The sequence below is a fragment of the Mustela nivalis genome, assembly GCF_964662115.1.
Source record: "Mustela nivalis genome assembly, chromosome: 4".
NCBI lineage: Eukaryota > Metazoa > Chordata > Mammalia > Carnivora > Mustelidae > Mustela > Mustela nivalis.
The window spans coordinates 136,847,224-136,863,307 of NC_139023.1; the positions used below are offsets into that span (position 1 = coordinate 136,847,224).

General features: G+C 38.4%; 2 protein-coding genes across 4 annotated transcripts in view; one reads left to right on the forward strand and one right to left on the reverse strand.

Annotated features, from left to right (window-relative positions):
* LOC309862876 (palladin) overlaps positions 1 to 16,084 on the forward strand; it is an 84,228-nt gene that overhangs the window by 52,774 nt on the left and 15,370 nt on the right. For 2 of the 3 annotated variants that reach the window (XM_082727286.1, XM_082727288.1), the window contains exons 3-7: positions 724 to 859; positions 3,771 to 3,869; positions 4,670 to 4,720; positions 5,828 to 6,049; positions 10,059 to 10,208. In XM_082727286.1, coding sequence (XP_082583412.1) covers positions 724 to 859; positions 3,771 to 3,869; positions 4,670 to 4,720; positions 5,828 to 6,049; positions 10,059 to 10,208 — 658 coding nt within the window. The remainder of the gene's footprint in view (positions 1 to 723; positions 860 to 3,770; positions 3,870 to 4,669; positions 4,721 to 5,827; positions 6,050 to 10,058; positions 10,209 to 16,084) is intronic. The other variant, XM_082727287.1, reaches the window with a different exon arrangement.
* CBR4 (carbonyl reductase 4) overlaps positions 1 to 16,084 on the reverse strand; it is a gene marked incomplete at its 5' end in the record, with an annotated part of 128,671 nt that overhangs the window by 34,932 nt on the left and 77,655 nt on the right. The gene's annotated exons all lie outside the window — the stretch shown is intronic.

Genomic DNA, 16,084 nt, shown 5'->3' on the forward strand with positions numbered 1-16,084 from the left:
ACCAGTGTTTAACACCCTCCATTTGAACTTCAAAGCAAATGACTAGAAGAGGAGGAACCTGGAAACACTATCAGGATATTTTCTGCAGTTCATAACAGAAGGCTCAACTACCAGGAGATCAAATGCACCTGGTTTATTGATTTACATAACAAGTGTGGGGTCAGGTGGCTCCACCAGTAGGTCACCTGTGTCCCAAAAACATAATCAGGACTCCAGGGTCTCTTGTCTTTCCAAGCTGTCATCATCAGCATGTTGCAGGTTCTCCCCTTGATCTCAGTGTGGATGTAGCAGTGTGGGGCATCACATTTTAACACTGTGGGAGCCAGTGAAAGAAGAGGGGCACTTCTTCCTGTGTGTTGCTTTTTAGAGATGAGGCATTTTTCACTAGAGCACCTCACCCTTTCCAACTTCCATTTCCCCAGGCTCAGTGGGCAGGCTCCATCACCTGCCTCTGGCCACACCAACCACTGTCCACAGAACTGTGACCATTTGACATAGGTCAGTCACGCCCGAATTTGGGGAGGCGGTCACCTTCTCTAAGCACACTGGAGGATGAACCCCCACAAAATCAGGGGAAGTTCAGCAAAGAACCGGGGGAATGGACAGGAACAGCGCAGGCCTCAGGACTCTCCGGTATTACTAATGAGAGCAAAGTGCTCCTTGGTCACAGGACGCCCATGTGCCTGACAAGTGACCCTAGTGCCTTGTGCTTTTGTCCTGCAGGGGATTTCCAAAGAAGGCCAACAGAACTGCTAGAATAGCTTCTGATGAGGAGATTCAAGGCACAAAGGATGCTGTCATTCAAGACCTGGAACGAAAACTTCGCTTCAAGGAGGACCTCCTGAACAATGGCCAGCCGGTACGCAGAGATGGATTTGGGGCCTGAACTTGGAACAGTAGCTACCCACACCAGAGAGCTCTTCCTTCACTTTGGTTCTTGCAGTTTGGCCGCAAAATTGATTTCATTTACCCTAAATCTCAATGTTCTTCTTAGCGTTGTGGCCTGAGTCTGGGGAAAAGGAGAAAGGGGAAAGGCTTCCCTCGACTTGGCTCCCACTCTTTTCCTGCCATTCACAAAAACCATTCTTGGAGTGAAGTTGGCAAGTTGCAGATAAAGAGGAAGGGCTGATTTTAAGGTGGGGACTAAAACAAATGAGGAACTGCAGCATTACAAAGAAACAGGAACAAATCTGGGCTGGTAGGAGGGGGAAGGTGTGCTCTGGAATGATCTCTATCTACCAAAAGGAGAATGTGGATTCTATGACATGTACGCCTTCTACACAAAGGCTGTCTTTACTGAGGAAATGACCCCTGAAGTCCAGTACTGTTCTAGTAGACCATTACTAGATACTGATTTGGTAATCTGAAAGAGTAACGTTTGTTTCAGAGTATTGTTCTGCTATCTGTACAGTAGATCTGGTAAACAATATATGTATATAAGATGCTTTTGCCATTGGACTTCAATATTTCCTCATCAGTTGTTTCTTGTTTTTTACTGACCCATCCTCTTATCACATCTGAGTATTTTTAAGGGGACAGGAAGAACAAGTCTCGTAAATAAGGTTTTCCAGGTGAAGGAAAGGAGCCTTGTGTGGCTTTATTTTGGAATTATCACCAGAAAAATTTGTCTGGCTCTTAAGCAGAAGAAGAAAAGGGCCTCTTTGTGAAAAAGCTCTCTCTCAGATACCTTTTGCAGAGTCGAAAGCTCTCTGTGTTAAGTATATTTTTTAGGAATTTTAATTCTCACACATTGATAAATAAAAATGTGAGAACAAAACTTGTTTGATTGGAAAGGTGAAGGGGAGAGGAAGGGTGCTGAATGCTGCTTTTAATTATTAGGGCATCCTAATCTGAGTTCAGGAAGATTAAAATTCTAATGAGATCTTGTGTTGATCATTCATTTCATTGAGAATAGAAGATTTTCACAAAGGGAAACTATTTTCTCTCTGAAACAAGTAATTGCATGTGTAAATGTGCATACTCTGGAAGTTTTCCCTGGCTCTGTCAACTAAAGCCTTTGAAAGATTAAAACAAATACTTATGGGAACTTACTCAAGCCAGGTAAAGGCATTTCTCCAGTTTTTTGGGTCTCTGTTTAAATATTCCTTATGGACTAAGAATCTCTTGCTCAAAGAGACTTAAGACATCTATAAGCTGTTATATTATACTATGTATATTATATGTATATCTATCTGTTTAGGAGTGAATGATGTTCACAATGAGTTCCATAGATTACCACATTGAGAGTTTAAAAGGACAACTTTTTCCTAGTGCTGCATATTAGTCTATTCTTATTTTTGGCTTTCATAGACAGGGCTTGGATATCGACATGGCCTAGTGGTTTAGAAACAAAATTGAAGTAAATTTGGCTTTTAGCAGGTGCATTCTGGCAGAGGACTAGGTATCAAACTGGTATTTCTGCTTATGAGGGAAAGAGAGGAAATTACTCCAGTCCTACCTCTGATGTTCATACAGTTCTCCATGAAAACATGGAGAAGGCTTTTTAAGAGAGCAGGTATTTAAAACTCTTTTTGAAAATTGAATTCAGTGATTCTTTAACCGATGTGAGAAAATTAATTTAAATAGTAACATACTTGGACTGAGACAGTCCATGCACCAAAACACATACCTCTACTCCGTCTTATCCTCCACCCCTTCTTTAGTAAATGAAATTATATGAACTTCAGGACTATTTGTCATTTGGCATGGACTTGTTTCACTTCCCGGTTTCAGCTGGGACTAGAACCAGCAATTACTGGAAATTGTAAATTTATTCAACATATTTTCCTGATTAAAGAGTTTCCAATAGAATTTGCATCTATGTTCAGAAGTTTGGAACTTTACTGAAATAACTTCTGTATTTTTTTAAGATCCTGCCTTACTAATTATTCTCTATTTTGAATCAAACACTTGTTTATGGGACAGAAGGTCTCTGAAAGTTCTTCTCAGACCTGTAATTCTAAGGCATTTTAGAACCAAAACTCAAAGGCAGGAAACAGCCCAACAGAACAAAAACGTTGGCATTTCTTTTGTGTAAGAATGGCCCAGCAAATATATTTTGGCCAAATCTAGAGTACTGGCTGCTAGATGCAAAAACATTACCACTTTGTTTGCCTGATGGGCAAGCAGTCTTCCTCCGAGCAGAATTGAATTATGGATACCAGCTTTGGCAAGTATCTTTCACAGTCCTTTTGCTGATTCAGCCATGTGCAGTCATTCTTTGGGGACTATTATATTTGCCTACATTCACCTGCTACACAGCAGCCGAGGAGGTGAGAATCCCAAACAGAGGGGACCCTCACTGCCAGCTAGTCTAAAACTTCCCTTATCAGAGGCTTGGAGCAGATATGCCATCTCGAAGACTATTGGGATGGCAATAAAAATAACATTTCCTTTAAAAAATATTTTGCTATTTGAGTATCTTTTTTCTCTATATGCATCCTTAAGGATTAGCATATGACAGGTATTTTCTTTGTGGTTTCTGCTTTGTTTGGTTATTATATGCACCTTAAATTTGTGCTGTATCAGTTGGTGGCTCTCAAGAGTAGTTACCCCACCTCCCAACACAGGATTAAGCCACTAAGACCGGAAGGGGAGGTGAGAGAACAACTGAACAACTGAATGAAACACTCCTTTTATATACAGGTATCTGAAGGTTGAGAGAAAATAGTTACAGAAAACATCAACACTCATTTTTTTAAATTCCTTATAAGGCAGTATGTAATTGTGAATTTTCTAATTTTGTATTTTCTGTGACTTGCTTTGTTTAGAGGTTAACATATGAAGAGAGAATGGCTCGTCGATTACTAGGTGCTGACAGTGCAACTGTTTTTAATATTCAGGAGCCAGAAGAGGAAGCGGCTAATCAGGTACTGAGTTCCTCTGGACTAATTAGAAAAATAATAATTATTCTCACCCCTCTCCCCATCCTCTTTATGGACACTATTCTTAGGATCAATTCTGTGAGAATTAGACGGCAAGTCAAAGAAAAGCAGTATTAATATCACCAATCACTCTCAGAGCTGATATTTATTGAATACATAGCATGTGCCAGACAGGTGTGTGAAGTGACTGGTAAGAGTTATTTCAGTCAGTGATACCTGTCCTTTTATCTTCTTTATTGGTCAAGTTTTTTCTCCTTTCAAGTACCTTTCTATTTTTCCCATCCTGTGTTTTAATGCAAAACAGTTGCTGGGGAGAAACATATTTTTATTGAAACTGTGTGAAATAGGTAGTGAATTATTTCCAATTATATTCTTAACATCTAGTCAAAATAAAATATGTGTATAGAAAAAATGATGTCTTTATTTTCCCTTACATATACAGTTAGACATCACTAATCAGCAGAAAACCTGAATCACTATTTTTGTTCCCCGGCTATGCTCAAGAAAAAGTCCCATCATCATTTTGATGTAACCTGTTTTATAATCTCCACTGCTTCTGCTTGGAGTTTCCAGATGTAGTCTCAAGATTAAAGAAAGCATTTTAAAACAAGTTTAAAGGATCAAGTAAACTCTCATAGATGTTGAAAAATAGATCTGCCTTCAATATCTGAAGACTTTTCTGCATTAAATATTGCTACCACAAAAATCTCTTAAAGAAAACTAGAAATCTTGCTAGATTCTTATTTCTGTTATTAGTCTTCACTTCTTTTTTTCTACCATTACAGGACATTGGGTCTCCTCATGCTTCTGTAGGGAGTCCTCTGGATGGTCAAAAGGTTAAGCTTTTCACCTTTCTTCCCCTTCCGGCCTTTCACTGTATCTGTTTTCTTGTGTTCTTCCTTACCTGTGTATCTGTCTTTACTGTCATATATTAATTACAAATAGCATGACCAGTATCTATTTTTATTTAATATCAAATGAACAGAATTACCACACCACTGTGCTTTTTATCATATATTACAAACTTGAATTTGATTCTGTCACTAGTGAATGCTCTGAACTGTAAATCATTAAAAGTTTCTCATTTGTTATACCTTTCTGGGGGAAAATATGCTAATTCTTAAACTGACTGATAGTAATTAAAACAAAAAACTCCTATATTTTTTTGCAGTTTTATTCATACTATTTTATTTCTTCCCTCAAGACAATAGTTTTTTAAAGGTGGGCAGCTTTTTTATGAGAAAACCTAGCTAAAGAGAGTATTTTGTAATGAGCTGCCTTGTTTTCATTGTGCTTTGTAAGCAAGAGAACTGTAAGATCCCCCTTAATTGCCAAGGGATGTTGATGGCTACTCTGCTTTTGCCTTTTTAATCAAAATTTTGACTGAACCTCAATTCTTTCTTTCAAAGAGGGTGGAGAGTAGTTCCTACTAGCTGCAAAGCCGAAGGAGGAGTTCAGAGGCTATGTGACTGAAAATTGTTAGGAGTGAAGAAAAAAAAATGCCATTTTTCCATTATCTGCTTGATAAAATGCTCTGTAACCCTGCAGCCACTAGCCACATGCACTGTCACCCTGCACAGCTTTCACGTACAGAAAGAAATCAGTGTTCCACCATGTTTTTATTTCTATGAACAGTTTAGGAACACGGAGCTGTTGCCTTTTTCTTTCTCCACAACCCCACAAGAAAAAAGAGAAAAATTCATCTTCATAGTTTTTTGGGGGAGGAGGATAAGACCTGAAGACAATTTGAAATATCATATATACTTACTTCCAGATGTTTTTGTTTTATATGGAATTGAGTTGGACTCAGACTTGTTTTTAAGTCTCTGGTAAAAAGATCACTGTCTTATGTGTGCCTCATTGGAGAGGAGAATAAGACTCCTGAGACACGTGGGGCCACAAGGGACTGAGGTTGCTAACATGACCTTTTTTGCCTGATATAGGAATACAAAGTCTCCAGCTGTGAACAGAGACTCATCAGTGAGATCGAGTACAGGCTAGAAAGGTCTCCTGTGGATGAATCAGGTGATGACATTCAATATGGGGACGTACCTGTGGAAAATGCAGTGGCACCATTCTTTGAAATGAAGCTGAAACATTACAAGATCTTTGAGGGAATGCCTGTAACTTTCACATGCAGGGTGACTGGGAATCCAAAGCCAAAGGTAAGCTGAAAACATGGCTTTTTAAGAGTCCTGTTTTCTGTGGAAGTTTAGCTTCCAAAATACAGAGTGGATAACAGAAGGAAGAGATAAAGACTACCTTTCTCAGTACCCGTGATGTAAAATGTGTGAAGTACTGTTAAGTTCAGGGCCTTCCTCGGGAGGCATTAGAAAACAAAAAGAGTAGAAGGGTAGAGTTTGGTTTTGAAGACTAGAATAGGAGAATAACAATTAAATAATCGACAAGGAGCTTTTCATACACCTACATCATTTACTCATGTGATGTTATCAATGTCTCTCCCAATTGCAGGTGACTGAACTGAGCTCAGTGAGGTTTAATTAACTTGTCCAAGGTCAGGGAGCTGGTGAGCTGCCAGGCTTGAACACGAACCCCATGCTGTGTACCATACAGAGAAGCAGTCCTTACCATGGATTATAAAAACTTCAGATCTTTAAGCTAGGAAACCAAAGCTTCCTATATTTACAAAGGGCTAGAGGCCAGAATACTGTTGAGAAATGATATTCAAAGGAACTTTTGAAAATTCAGGAGGACTAGACTGACCTAGATGGGAGCCCTCTTCCTACAGACACATGGAAACGGCTGGATAAAGAGTTGCCCAGTCTTTAAAGGGAGGCGAGAGTAACTGCTCACTAGTCCAGAAAGCAATAAGCAGAATTATATTTTTCCCTATAACTTGGGAGAAAAGAAGAAAAAAGGTGCCCGTGAGAAAGAGAAACTCCACATTCACACTTTCACATGATAGGAAGCCAAAAGCTGCAAAATTAATGTGAAATTTAGTCCAGGATGTTTAAAATCCTTGTTTCTGGCAGAAGCAAGCAAAAACTGCCTCAGAGAACAATCACAATTGGGGGCATATCAAACTTTTGTAGGGTAAGAGGAAGAAGAAATTCATAGTAAAAACTTATAAACCATATTAAAAAACAATGATAAAAAGAATCAGTAGCAAAAGAAACAAAGGGGCACCTGGGTGGCTCCGTCGTCAAGCGTCTGCCTTCAGCTCAGGTCATGATCCCAGAGTCCTGGAATCAAGTCTGGCATTGGGCTCCCTGTTCAGCAGGGTGTCTGCTTCTCTCTCATCCCGTTCGTGCTCTCTCTCTCTCTTTTTCTCTTTCTCTCTCTCTCTCAAATAAAAAGTTTTTAAAAAATAAAAAATCAATGAAAGAAATAGAAACTTTAATGAAGAAAAAACCAGGACAGTACCAAAGACCAGGCCAATTTATAAAATAAGCATATAGAAATGAAAAATACACTCAGTGAAATTAAGAAGCTTAACAGTGGTGTCAGAGACAAAGAGTAAAGAAAATAGCCTTAAATTTTCAAATGCATATCTACCTTCTAAGATGAGACTTTTATAATAAGATGTTATTAAAAAAAACCTTTATTCTTGGCATTATTTGGATAACTGCTGTGTATTCACAAACATATCAAATTCATGTACTAAAAATAAGTGTGCAGCTTATGAATGAAACTCAACAAGAAATTGCACATTAAGCTTCCAAAATCTTCACAAAGATCCCTTGTTCTTTTTAAGTCTTACTCAAGGCTTAAGGTCATTAATTAAGTTCTAAGATCACTAATTCTTGTTTTAAAGAACACTGTGTTCACCTGAAAGATGAGCTGTTGTGTTTAACATAACTTTGCTTTTTCTAGTAGGAATTTAAATGTTTCACAGCTTTACAAGGCTTAATTTTTTAAGGATTTTTATTGTTAGATTGTCTTCTTTCACTTCTTCCTTCTTCTCCTTCCTCCCTTTTGTCCTCCCTTTTGTCCTCACTGTGGTTCTTTTTCTTCCCTCCCTGCTTTATTGAGAACCATTTCTTCTGCACATGGTATATAAATTACATTAGGCCTATTAAGGTGTGGGATAGTCATCATAGTTTTAAAAAAAATACATCCGGGGCACTGGGGTGGCTCAGTGGGTTAAGGCCTCTGCCTTCGGCTCCGGTCATGATCCCAAGGTCCTGGGATCCAGCCCCACATCGGGCTCTCTGCTCAGCGGGGAGCCTGCTTCCTTCTCTCTCTCACTGCCTGCCTCTCAGCCTACTTGTGATCTCTATCTGTCAAATAAATAAATAAAATCTTTAAAAAAAAAATACATCCTTTTTTAATTTTTTTGGCTTATGTTTAAAAAAAATGTATTCTGCTTCTGACATGCTTGTTTCAAATGGGGACATGAGAAGATTGAAAGGAATTTCTAATTCACCCTCTTTTCTTCTCTTGTACCCTCCTCTTCCCTCTCCATTAGCAGGCTTGATAAAATTATTGGGACTATTAGTTAATTCTCATTGGAAAGTTGTATTCCAATATAATGGAGGTGAGAAGTATGATTAAAGGGAAGAAACAAGTCTGAAGAACTGGCGTGGTGGCAAGAATGCAAAAGGAAGAAACTATACTAATCACAGCTTCTTTGTTCCATCAGAAAACATAAAACCACCAAGAAGAGAATGATAATTATGAAATATCATGCTTACTCTAATTTAATTTTTAGAACTGAGGATTATGAGTCTAGTTGATGATCCATTCTTAGGTTCTGGAGATTAATAATACAATCTATAAATTTAGAGCTAATAGAAGAATAGGAGTTGAAGATTTTCAGCAGTCAGATCCCAATTATTCATGCGTTTATTTCTAGCCATTCCCTTCTTAGAAATACAAGTTTCAAAGAGGTTTTTCAGATTCAGAGGCTTTCATATAGAGTGGAATTTGAATGCCGGTTGTGGTCTCAATTTGCATATGGATTTACATTAAGGAAGAAGTTCATTTTATTTTTTTAAAGATTTTATTTGTTTATTTGACAGAGGGGCTGAGAGGGAACGCAGCAGGGGGAGTGGGAGAGAGCCTCCAGGCTGAGCAGGGAGTCTTATGTGGGGGCTCAATCCCAGGACTCTGAGATCATAACCTGAGCGGAAGGCAGACGCTTGCCCACTGAGGCACCCAAAGAAGTTCATTTTAAAAACTGAAGGTTCTAAAGTAGGTTTCTTCTCTTAGGAATGCATTAGGAATGCTTTAGGTTGCCAGGAACAACAGCTGACAACAAAGAACTTGTTGCTGGCTTTAGAAAAGGGGATTTGTTTAGTTCCCAAACCGAAAAGTCTGGAGGGGGGTTGATGCAGGCATTGGTTCAGCACCTCAGTCATGTGAGGGCCCCTGGCACTGTGATTCATCATTACGGCCCCATGTCTCCGCTGTCAAAAATAATCACTAAATCATGAGGGATCCGTGGGCCAGTGGTTTTATTTAAAGATGAGGGAAGGTAGGAGGACCTATGAAAGAGGTTATTTGACCATTTTAAAATGTGTTACTTAGTCCAGATTTATTTTTACTTTATTCTTCACATTTAATTTTCTATCAAACCAAGTTAAAATATTATTGAAAATTATTCTAAGTGTAAATACTGCTATGTTTTCTTTAACATAGTGGGGAGAGAGGACAAACTTTCAGTCTCTGACCATGTGCTCCTTGGTCCAGCATTAAAGCAGTAGAGCTCCAGCCACCACCAACCCCTAACTGTTGCTCCTTCCTCACTGCCATTTTGTCTAACACAATTCAGGGGAATGGTTGGGCTGGGGTCTTCTTAACTTTGCTTTACAAGTAATGCATTTTACTTCAGTGCATTTCATTCAGTACATGTGAAAATAGAACCAAAAAGAAAAATGCCTATAGAGCCACTCCAGAACTAACTACTGTCCACGTTCAACATAGATCCCTTCATAAAAATAATATTTAAAAAATATGGACTAATACATGAATACCTACTTATATGCATATTTTTAAAATAAATATATAGTTTTTTATTAACTTAAAATAGAATTAAACCTGTATGTTGCCTACTTTTTTCACTCAAAAATCAATTTCCTATTCAGATGTTCTGTTTAACATTTTAACATGAAAATGCTGATCAGCTCTGCAGGCCACACAGTATTTACCAGTCCCCCCGCTACAGTGGTACTACACACATTCTTAATTTTTCGTCACTGTTTCCTTTCACAGATCTATTGGTTTAAAGATGGAAAGCAGATCTCTCCAAAGAATGATCACTACACCATTCAAAGAGATCTTGATGGGACCTGCTCTCTCCACACCACAGCCTCCACCCTAGATGACGATGGGAATTACACAATAATGGCTGCAAACCCTCAGGTAAGGATTGGGGGTATAGGTCTGGCTTCAGTTCTATGCATAGCCACTACAGGCATATATTTGGAGAAAGGAGCTGTTTAATTCAAAGGTAGAATCATATTTCTTTGACTTGAAACTATCTCGCCAAATTCTATATCCATTTTGGTTTTGGAGGATAGAAATTTCTTTCATTAGTATTTATAACATCAGGTGTTTTTCACCTGACTACTTGCAGTACAGATGTGTTTTCTTCCTAATCTTACTCAGGGCCTAAAAGGTACACTTCTTACACTGGTGGTGGGGTTACAGTGGTGGACGTAACGAAGTCCTGAGATAGAAAATAAGCCAGAAAACACATATATAAAAAATATCATTTCAGATAGGATTAAGTTCCATAGAAAAAAAAGGGGGAGGAGAAAAGGACAGTGAGTGGCATACATAAATAGGCCATAGTAAAAAAAAATCCTTAAAAGGTAAAATATTTAAAAATATATATATACAGTTACTTAATTCAATGGAATTTAAGTATATAAGTGTAGACAAATTATAATTTTGATAGCATCTATGTATGGCATTCAGGATTAAGTTTCCATCCAAATGTTTTCTCTTTATTTGCCCTTTGATTTAGCACCAAAAAAGCAGCTGACTACCTAGAATTTAATAGGCAGCTACTCAGGTAGCAGGTTTCCAAGTCAAGCCTACAAGTTCTTTTTTGAATGTCAGGTATGTTTTAGGCACTGTGCTGGGTAGGGATGCAAAGATGATGAAGAAGGGATTTTGTACCTTCAGAGCTCAGTGTATGACAGGATAATTTTACAAAGTCAGCAGAAGTCAAGTAAATAGCACACTAAAAAAAAAAAAGCTAAAATTAACAATTTTATTATATAATGAAGATTGTCCAGTCATGCTTTTAAAATCTCTGACCTATATATATCACTCCATATTTCATTATTTCTTTTGAAGGAAACAGGAAGTGTTAGAAAATGATACAGATAATTTCAGCAAAGCTTACATTAAAAGGCTGTGCAATATTTATCCTAATATTACATTGTCACATAAACATCTATTTCTGCAATAATACTGAGATCCGAATGAAATTCTAATTATCCACAAATCAGGTTGTCATAGAGCACACCAATCTCTTCACTGTCAACAGTTCCCATATTAAATGTGCACTTTCTTGAGGTTCTAACTTTTCAATCACTGAATATATGACCGTCACCTTGAAAAATAGTCAAAAGCATAACTTTTACTAAAAGTTACATTGTAATACTTGTGTTCATGGTTGGAGGATTTGAGGGAAAAGAAGTGGAACTTGCTTTTTTCTTTCTTATTGTATTTTCAGTATATATCCTTGAATATTACTAACAAAATTTCAATTTTCAGTTTTCTGCCTACTAAAATAAAGTGGAGAACTCAACAACATTCAAAATTTTTTTTCAAATTTTTTCTTCATGCTAGGTCCTTTATCCCCCTTTCCCCTAGAAAGTTTGTAATATATTACAAGAGATCAAATTAACTGTATTCCTTAAGCACTTGCCAATCCTGGTCCTGATGTTAATTTTGAGGCATTTTTCCTTGTGAATGTTTTAAACTGTTATGGAGTCAGTGGTTTTCTAGAACAAAGAACATAAATGTAAGATTACAGTTTTAAGTCTGCTTCTAGTCTTCTTCAAATTATACTAATGTAGTTGTACATGTGGGAAAGTTCTAAACAGGGAGGGACTCCACTGGCCATGAGCAGAGTTGGCGACTGCTTGCCAGCCCCTGAGCATTGAAACTATTGACAGGTTATGTATGATGAAGTCATTAGATGAAGTTCCCGTTTTGGAAAACAGAAGATGGGGAAGGGAAAGAAAGAAAAAGAATGAAATGACACAACAAAGGCCAGAAATGCAGAACAGTACTGGTCCTAATGAAAAGCCTAAGTGTACACGTGTAGTTCAGGGGTTAAGAAAATGAACTTCGGCATCAGACAGATCTGAGTTGAATTTCTACCTCTGCCACTCACCACCCACATGACCTTTAGCAAGTCACCTAACCTCTCTGTGCCTCTTTCCCCTTCTATGAAATGAGAATAATCATATGGAATCAAATAATGCATTTGGTTTACCTGACATGTAATATGCTTTCAGTAAAAGCTCATTATTGTCATTTAATTCAGAGACTCTAATAACCCTGTCTTAAAGCAGCAGCCCTAATGGTGGGCAGAAGCCTGTGGAATCAGGATGCAAAGGATGGTTCTATTTCTAGATATTCCAGTCCTACTGTTAGAGTAAGCAAGTCAGTTCAGGATGGAGCTTCTACCCAACATGTTGCTGGTGTGTGGTCTTCTGACCTCCTGGCTTTTCCTTCTTATCACCCCCACGGGAAAGGAGTTAGTTAGGCAGCAGACGTGGCTGTGCCACAACTGCCCCAGCTGTGGGCTTAGGTGGAGGGTGAGCTGGAGAGAGGCCACACCCAAAGCACAGCTGACAGGAGCCACACAGGAAGCTGGGAAGTTGCTTTGCTCCCAGCACAGCCAGGGCCAAGGAAGGCCCAAAAGAGAGCTGTCAGTGCCCTCACTCCAGTCCCTGGAGTTCTGCTGCTTTACCAAATCCCAGGATATGTCCCAAAGTTAACCCTTTCTCATTCTTGGCCTCTACCCTTGGAAGAGAAGACAAAGAAATGAAAAGTGGACCAGTTTATATCAGGTAGCCAGGCCCTTCTCACAGAATATCCTATGTGATTTCAGCAAACAGTAATATGACTGCTTTGGGTCTGTCAGAGGTCACAGAAACCAAAGCAATGCCAAAACCTAGAATCCCAACTGTCTCTCAAGGTTAGCTGATCCAGCCAGTATTTTAATTGAAGAGGGTAAAACTACATCATGTCTCCTTTTCTACCTAAATGAGCAAAGGCAGGCATTGGAGGGGAAACTTGTGAAGAGAATCTGAGGAAGTCCTAAAAGTGGGCATGCAGACCTCAGATGGAAATTGCTGCAAAAGAATTTTTATATTTACGGTACTTGGTATTAATCACTATTCCAAGTTTCAGCATGTTGCCTGGTTGATCTTAGTTTCACGAACAGAACTCCTGCTCTCTCCTGGCATCTTCAGTAGCAGGTATATGCAGATATGCCAGACGGAGGTTTTGTGGGCTGTCACCTAAAAACTGGAACAGACTACACTGCCCATTTAAACCATGACAGACTGACCTTTTTTTTTTTTAACCTAGTACTTGATGTAAGTTATCATTTGTGGCTTCCAGGAATACCATAATAGAAATGTTTAACAGTTTTAAACTCTGTGCTACTGGATATTAAACAATTCTTGTAATTTGTGAATTAAAACATGATTTGAGGGGCACCTGGATGGCTCAGGTCATGATCTCAGGGTCCTGGGATGGGGGCTCTGCATCTGGCTTCCCGCTCAGCGGGGAATCTGCTTGTCCCTCTGTCCCTCCCTCCCCACTCATGCTCACTCATGCCCAGTGACCCTCTCTTTCTCACACTCATAAATAAATCTTAAAAAAAAAAATGATTTAAAGAAGCATGATGTAAAAGTCAAAGCTGAATTTTTAGGATCCATTAATCCTAAAAGTGTAACATACAGTAAAAAAAAAAAAAAAAAAAAAAAAACCTTGAGTCCCTGGTCCTTGATGCCCTTTGGTTACCTTAAACTTTTTTCACATTTTAAATGTATTTGGTTTGAAAGGGAGACAACTCCATCTATTTTTTCTGGTACACTGTAATGTACATGATGTGAAATGACCAAGGGAGAGAGGAAAAGGCTGGAGTGGAAAAATGAGTTCAGTAATGAAACACAGACGGCAGAGCTTTCCTGAGCAGTGGAAAGTAATTACAGAGAGCAGCCAAGAGAAAGGGTGAGAACCAAGGAAAGAGAGAATACCAAAGTTCAGCAGAATATTTTATAGAATATTTTTCCACCTGGGTTCATCTTTTGGGAATAAGAAACACATTAGATATTGCTGACTGCATCCAAATTCGACTTGGGATGGAACACACAGCTCTAAACATGCACTGGCCACCGTGTGTCACACTCAGTGTGTGCTGTGCGGGCAGTTCCTGAGGGACCAAAGCAGTCACATAGCTGAGTGAAATAATGAGTGATTATGCAGTACTCCACCACACAGAATGCCAAAATGAGGATCACAAATGTAGGTTTAGACTCTGATCCTATCTTGAAGACACAACTAAATCTAAACATGAATGTTTTACTTTGTTTTGTTGTGTTGCTAAGTTACTCTGTGCTGCACTTGGAGTTTGGAAGGGCAGTTTTGCAACTTGATGTTTCCTCAAGTTGCATTATGTATACAAGTGGCAAACTTTTATAAAGACCTGTGTGCCACAGTTAAATTTCATAAGCTAGGAAATATAAATGTTATTTCCATATTATATAAATAATTGGCCTTGCATGAAGCATAAATAATCTTTACAAGCTGGATGTTTAAACATAATTCTTCACTTTAAGAATTCAAACTTATTACTTGTTCTATGGCTTTAAACTCTGTGGATTTGTTTGGAATAGAAAAGTAACACACAGCTGAATTAAATTTAAGAAGTGGGTTTGCTTGTGTTTTGTTGTAGCATTAGGAGGTTTCCTGGCTCATTTCAAACTTCAAACATTCACTTCCATTCTTCCTTCACGTGTTAATAATAAAGTAGATTGAAATGAGAAAGTTAAAAGCAAAGGCAACAGCACTAATGTGCATCAGAGCCTAGTCACAACGATTACTAGGATTAATTGGCACATTAGCATGATTAAAACTTTGTATGACCGTCATAGGACGTCCAGACTTAAAAATCTGAACTTTAAGTTGTGTATATCTTTTCAAAAGTGTTTCATTGAATTCTGGGGGTCCCCCCCAATAAAAAATCAAAATTATACAACTTGCTAGTTTAGAAAGCTTTCTAAATGCTCCTGGTCATTTACTGGTTAGTAATGTATATTTAGCCAATATCACTATATTATCAAACAAATAGTTCTGCCTCCCGAAGATCATGCCTTTCCCTTTTATGCTTAGAAGTGAAAGGTTTAGGAGTTAAAAAGGTAACAAACAGTGACATATTCCTTTTTCTTAAATTTGCGTAAAGATATTCTGTGGCAATATTTGTGTATGTGGTTCTAGGCAGCAGCAGTAAAAATGAAAACATTGTAGAAATGTGTAATCTTTGAAGAGCAGTATGCCAATCCCTTTGACCCTATTTTTTGGAGGGAAGAGGAGTCAGATTTATCTAAACTAAACAGAGTCTAATGGTTAGAGTCGAGGAGGACCTTTTCTCCTACGGGTCAATTGCAGCTACTACATAATGAACATAGTGAATATACCAGTGTGCCTGACATCTTTCAAGCAATAGCATACATTTTTCCTTTGGAGTAAATGATATCCTAATACCAAAAGAGAGAAAGAAAGAAAACCCCACTGCATGTGAAAAAAAAAAATTGTTTTTAAAACAAGTCTAAGGGATGCTTCATGTGCATCTGGTTGTTACTATAATTATGTCGATATTCAGAGCTATTATAACATTTTGAATGTTTACTATGTGCAAAACACAAGACTAAATATTTTATACCTATTAACTCATTTAATCTTCATAAGAACCCATGCAAGATTGATTAACTATATGGTTCTATTTTATAGATAAGGAAACTCACTTACGAGGTTAAATTACCTGCCTAATGTCACTCAGTTAAAAGCGACGGACCTGGTTTAAACACCTAGACTGACTCTAGAGCTAAGGAGGGTCATCAAAGGTAATTAGGGCTCATCCCAGCGTTAAGACCATTGAGAGGCAGGGGAGACAGTCATTAAAAGAGGCATTTGAGGGCGCCTGGGTGGCTCAGTGGGTTAAGCCGCTGCTTTCGGCTCAGGTCATGATCTCAGCGTCCTGGGAT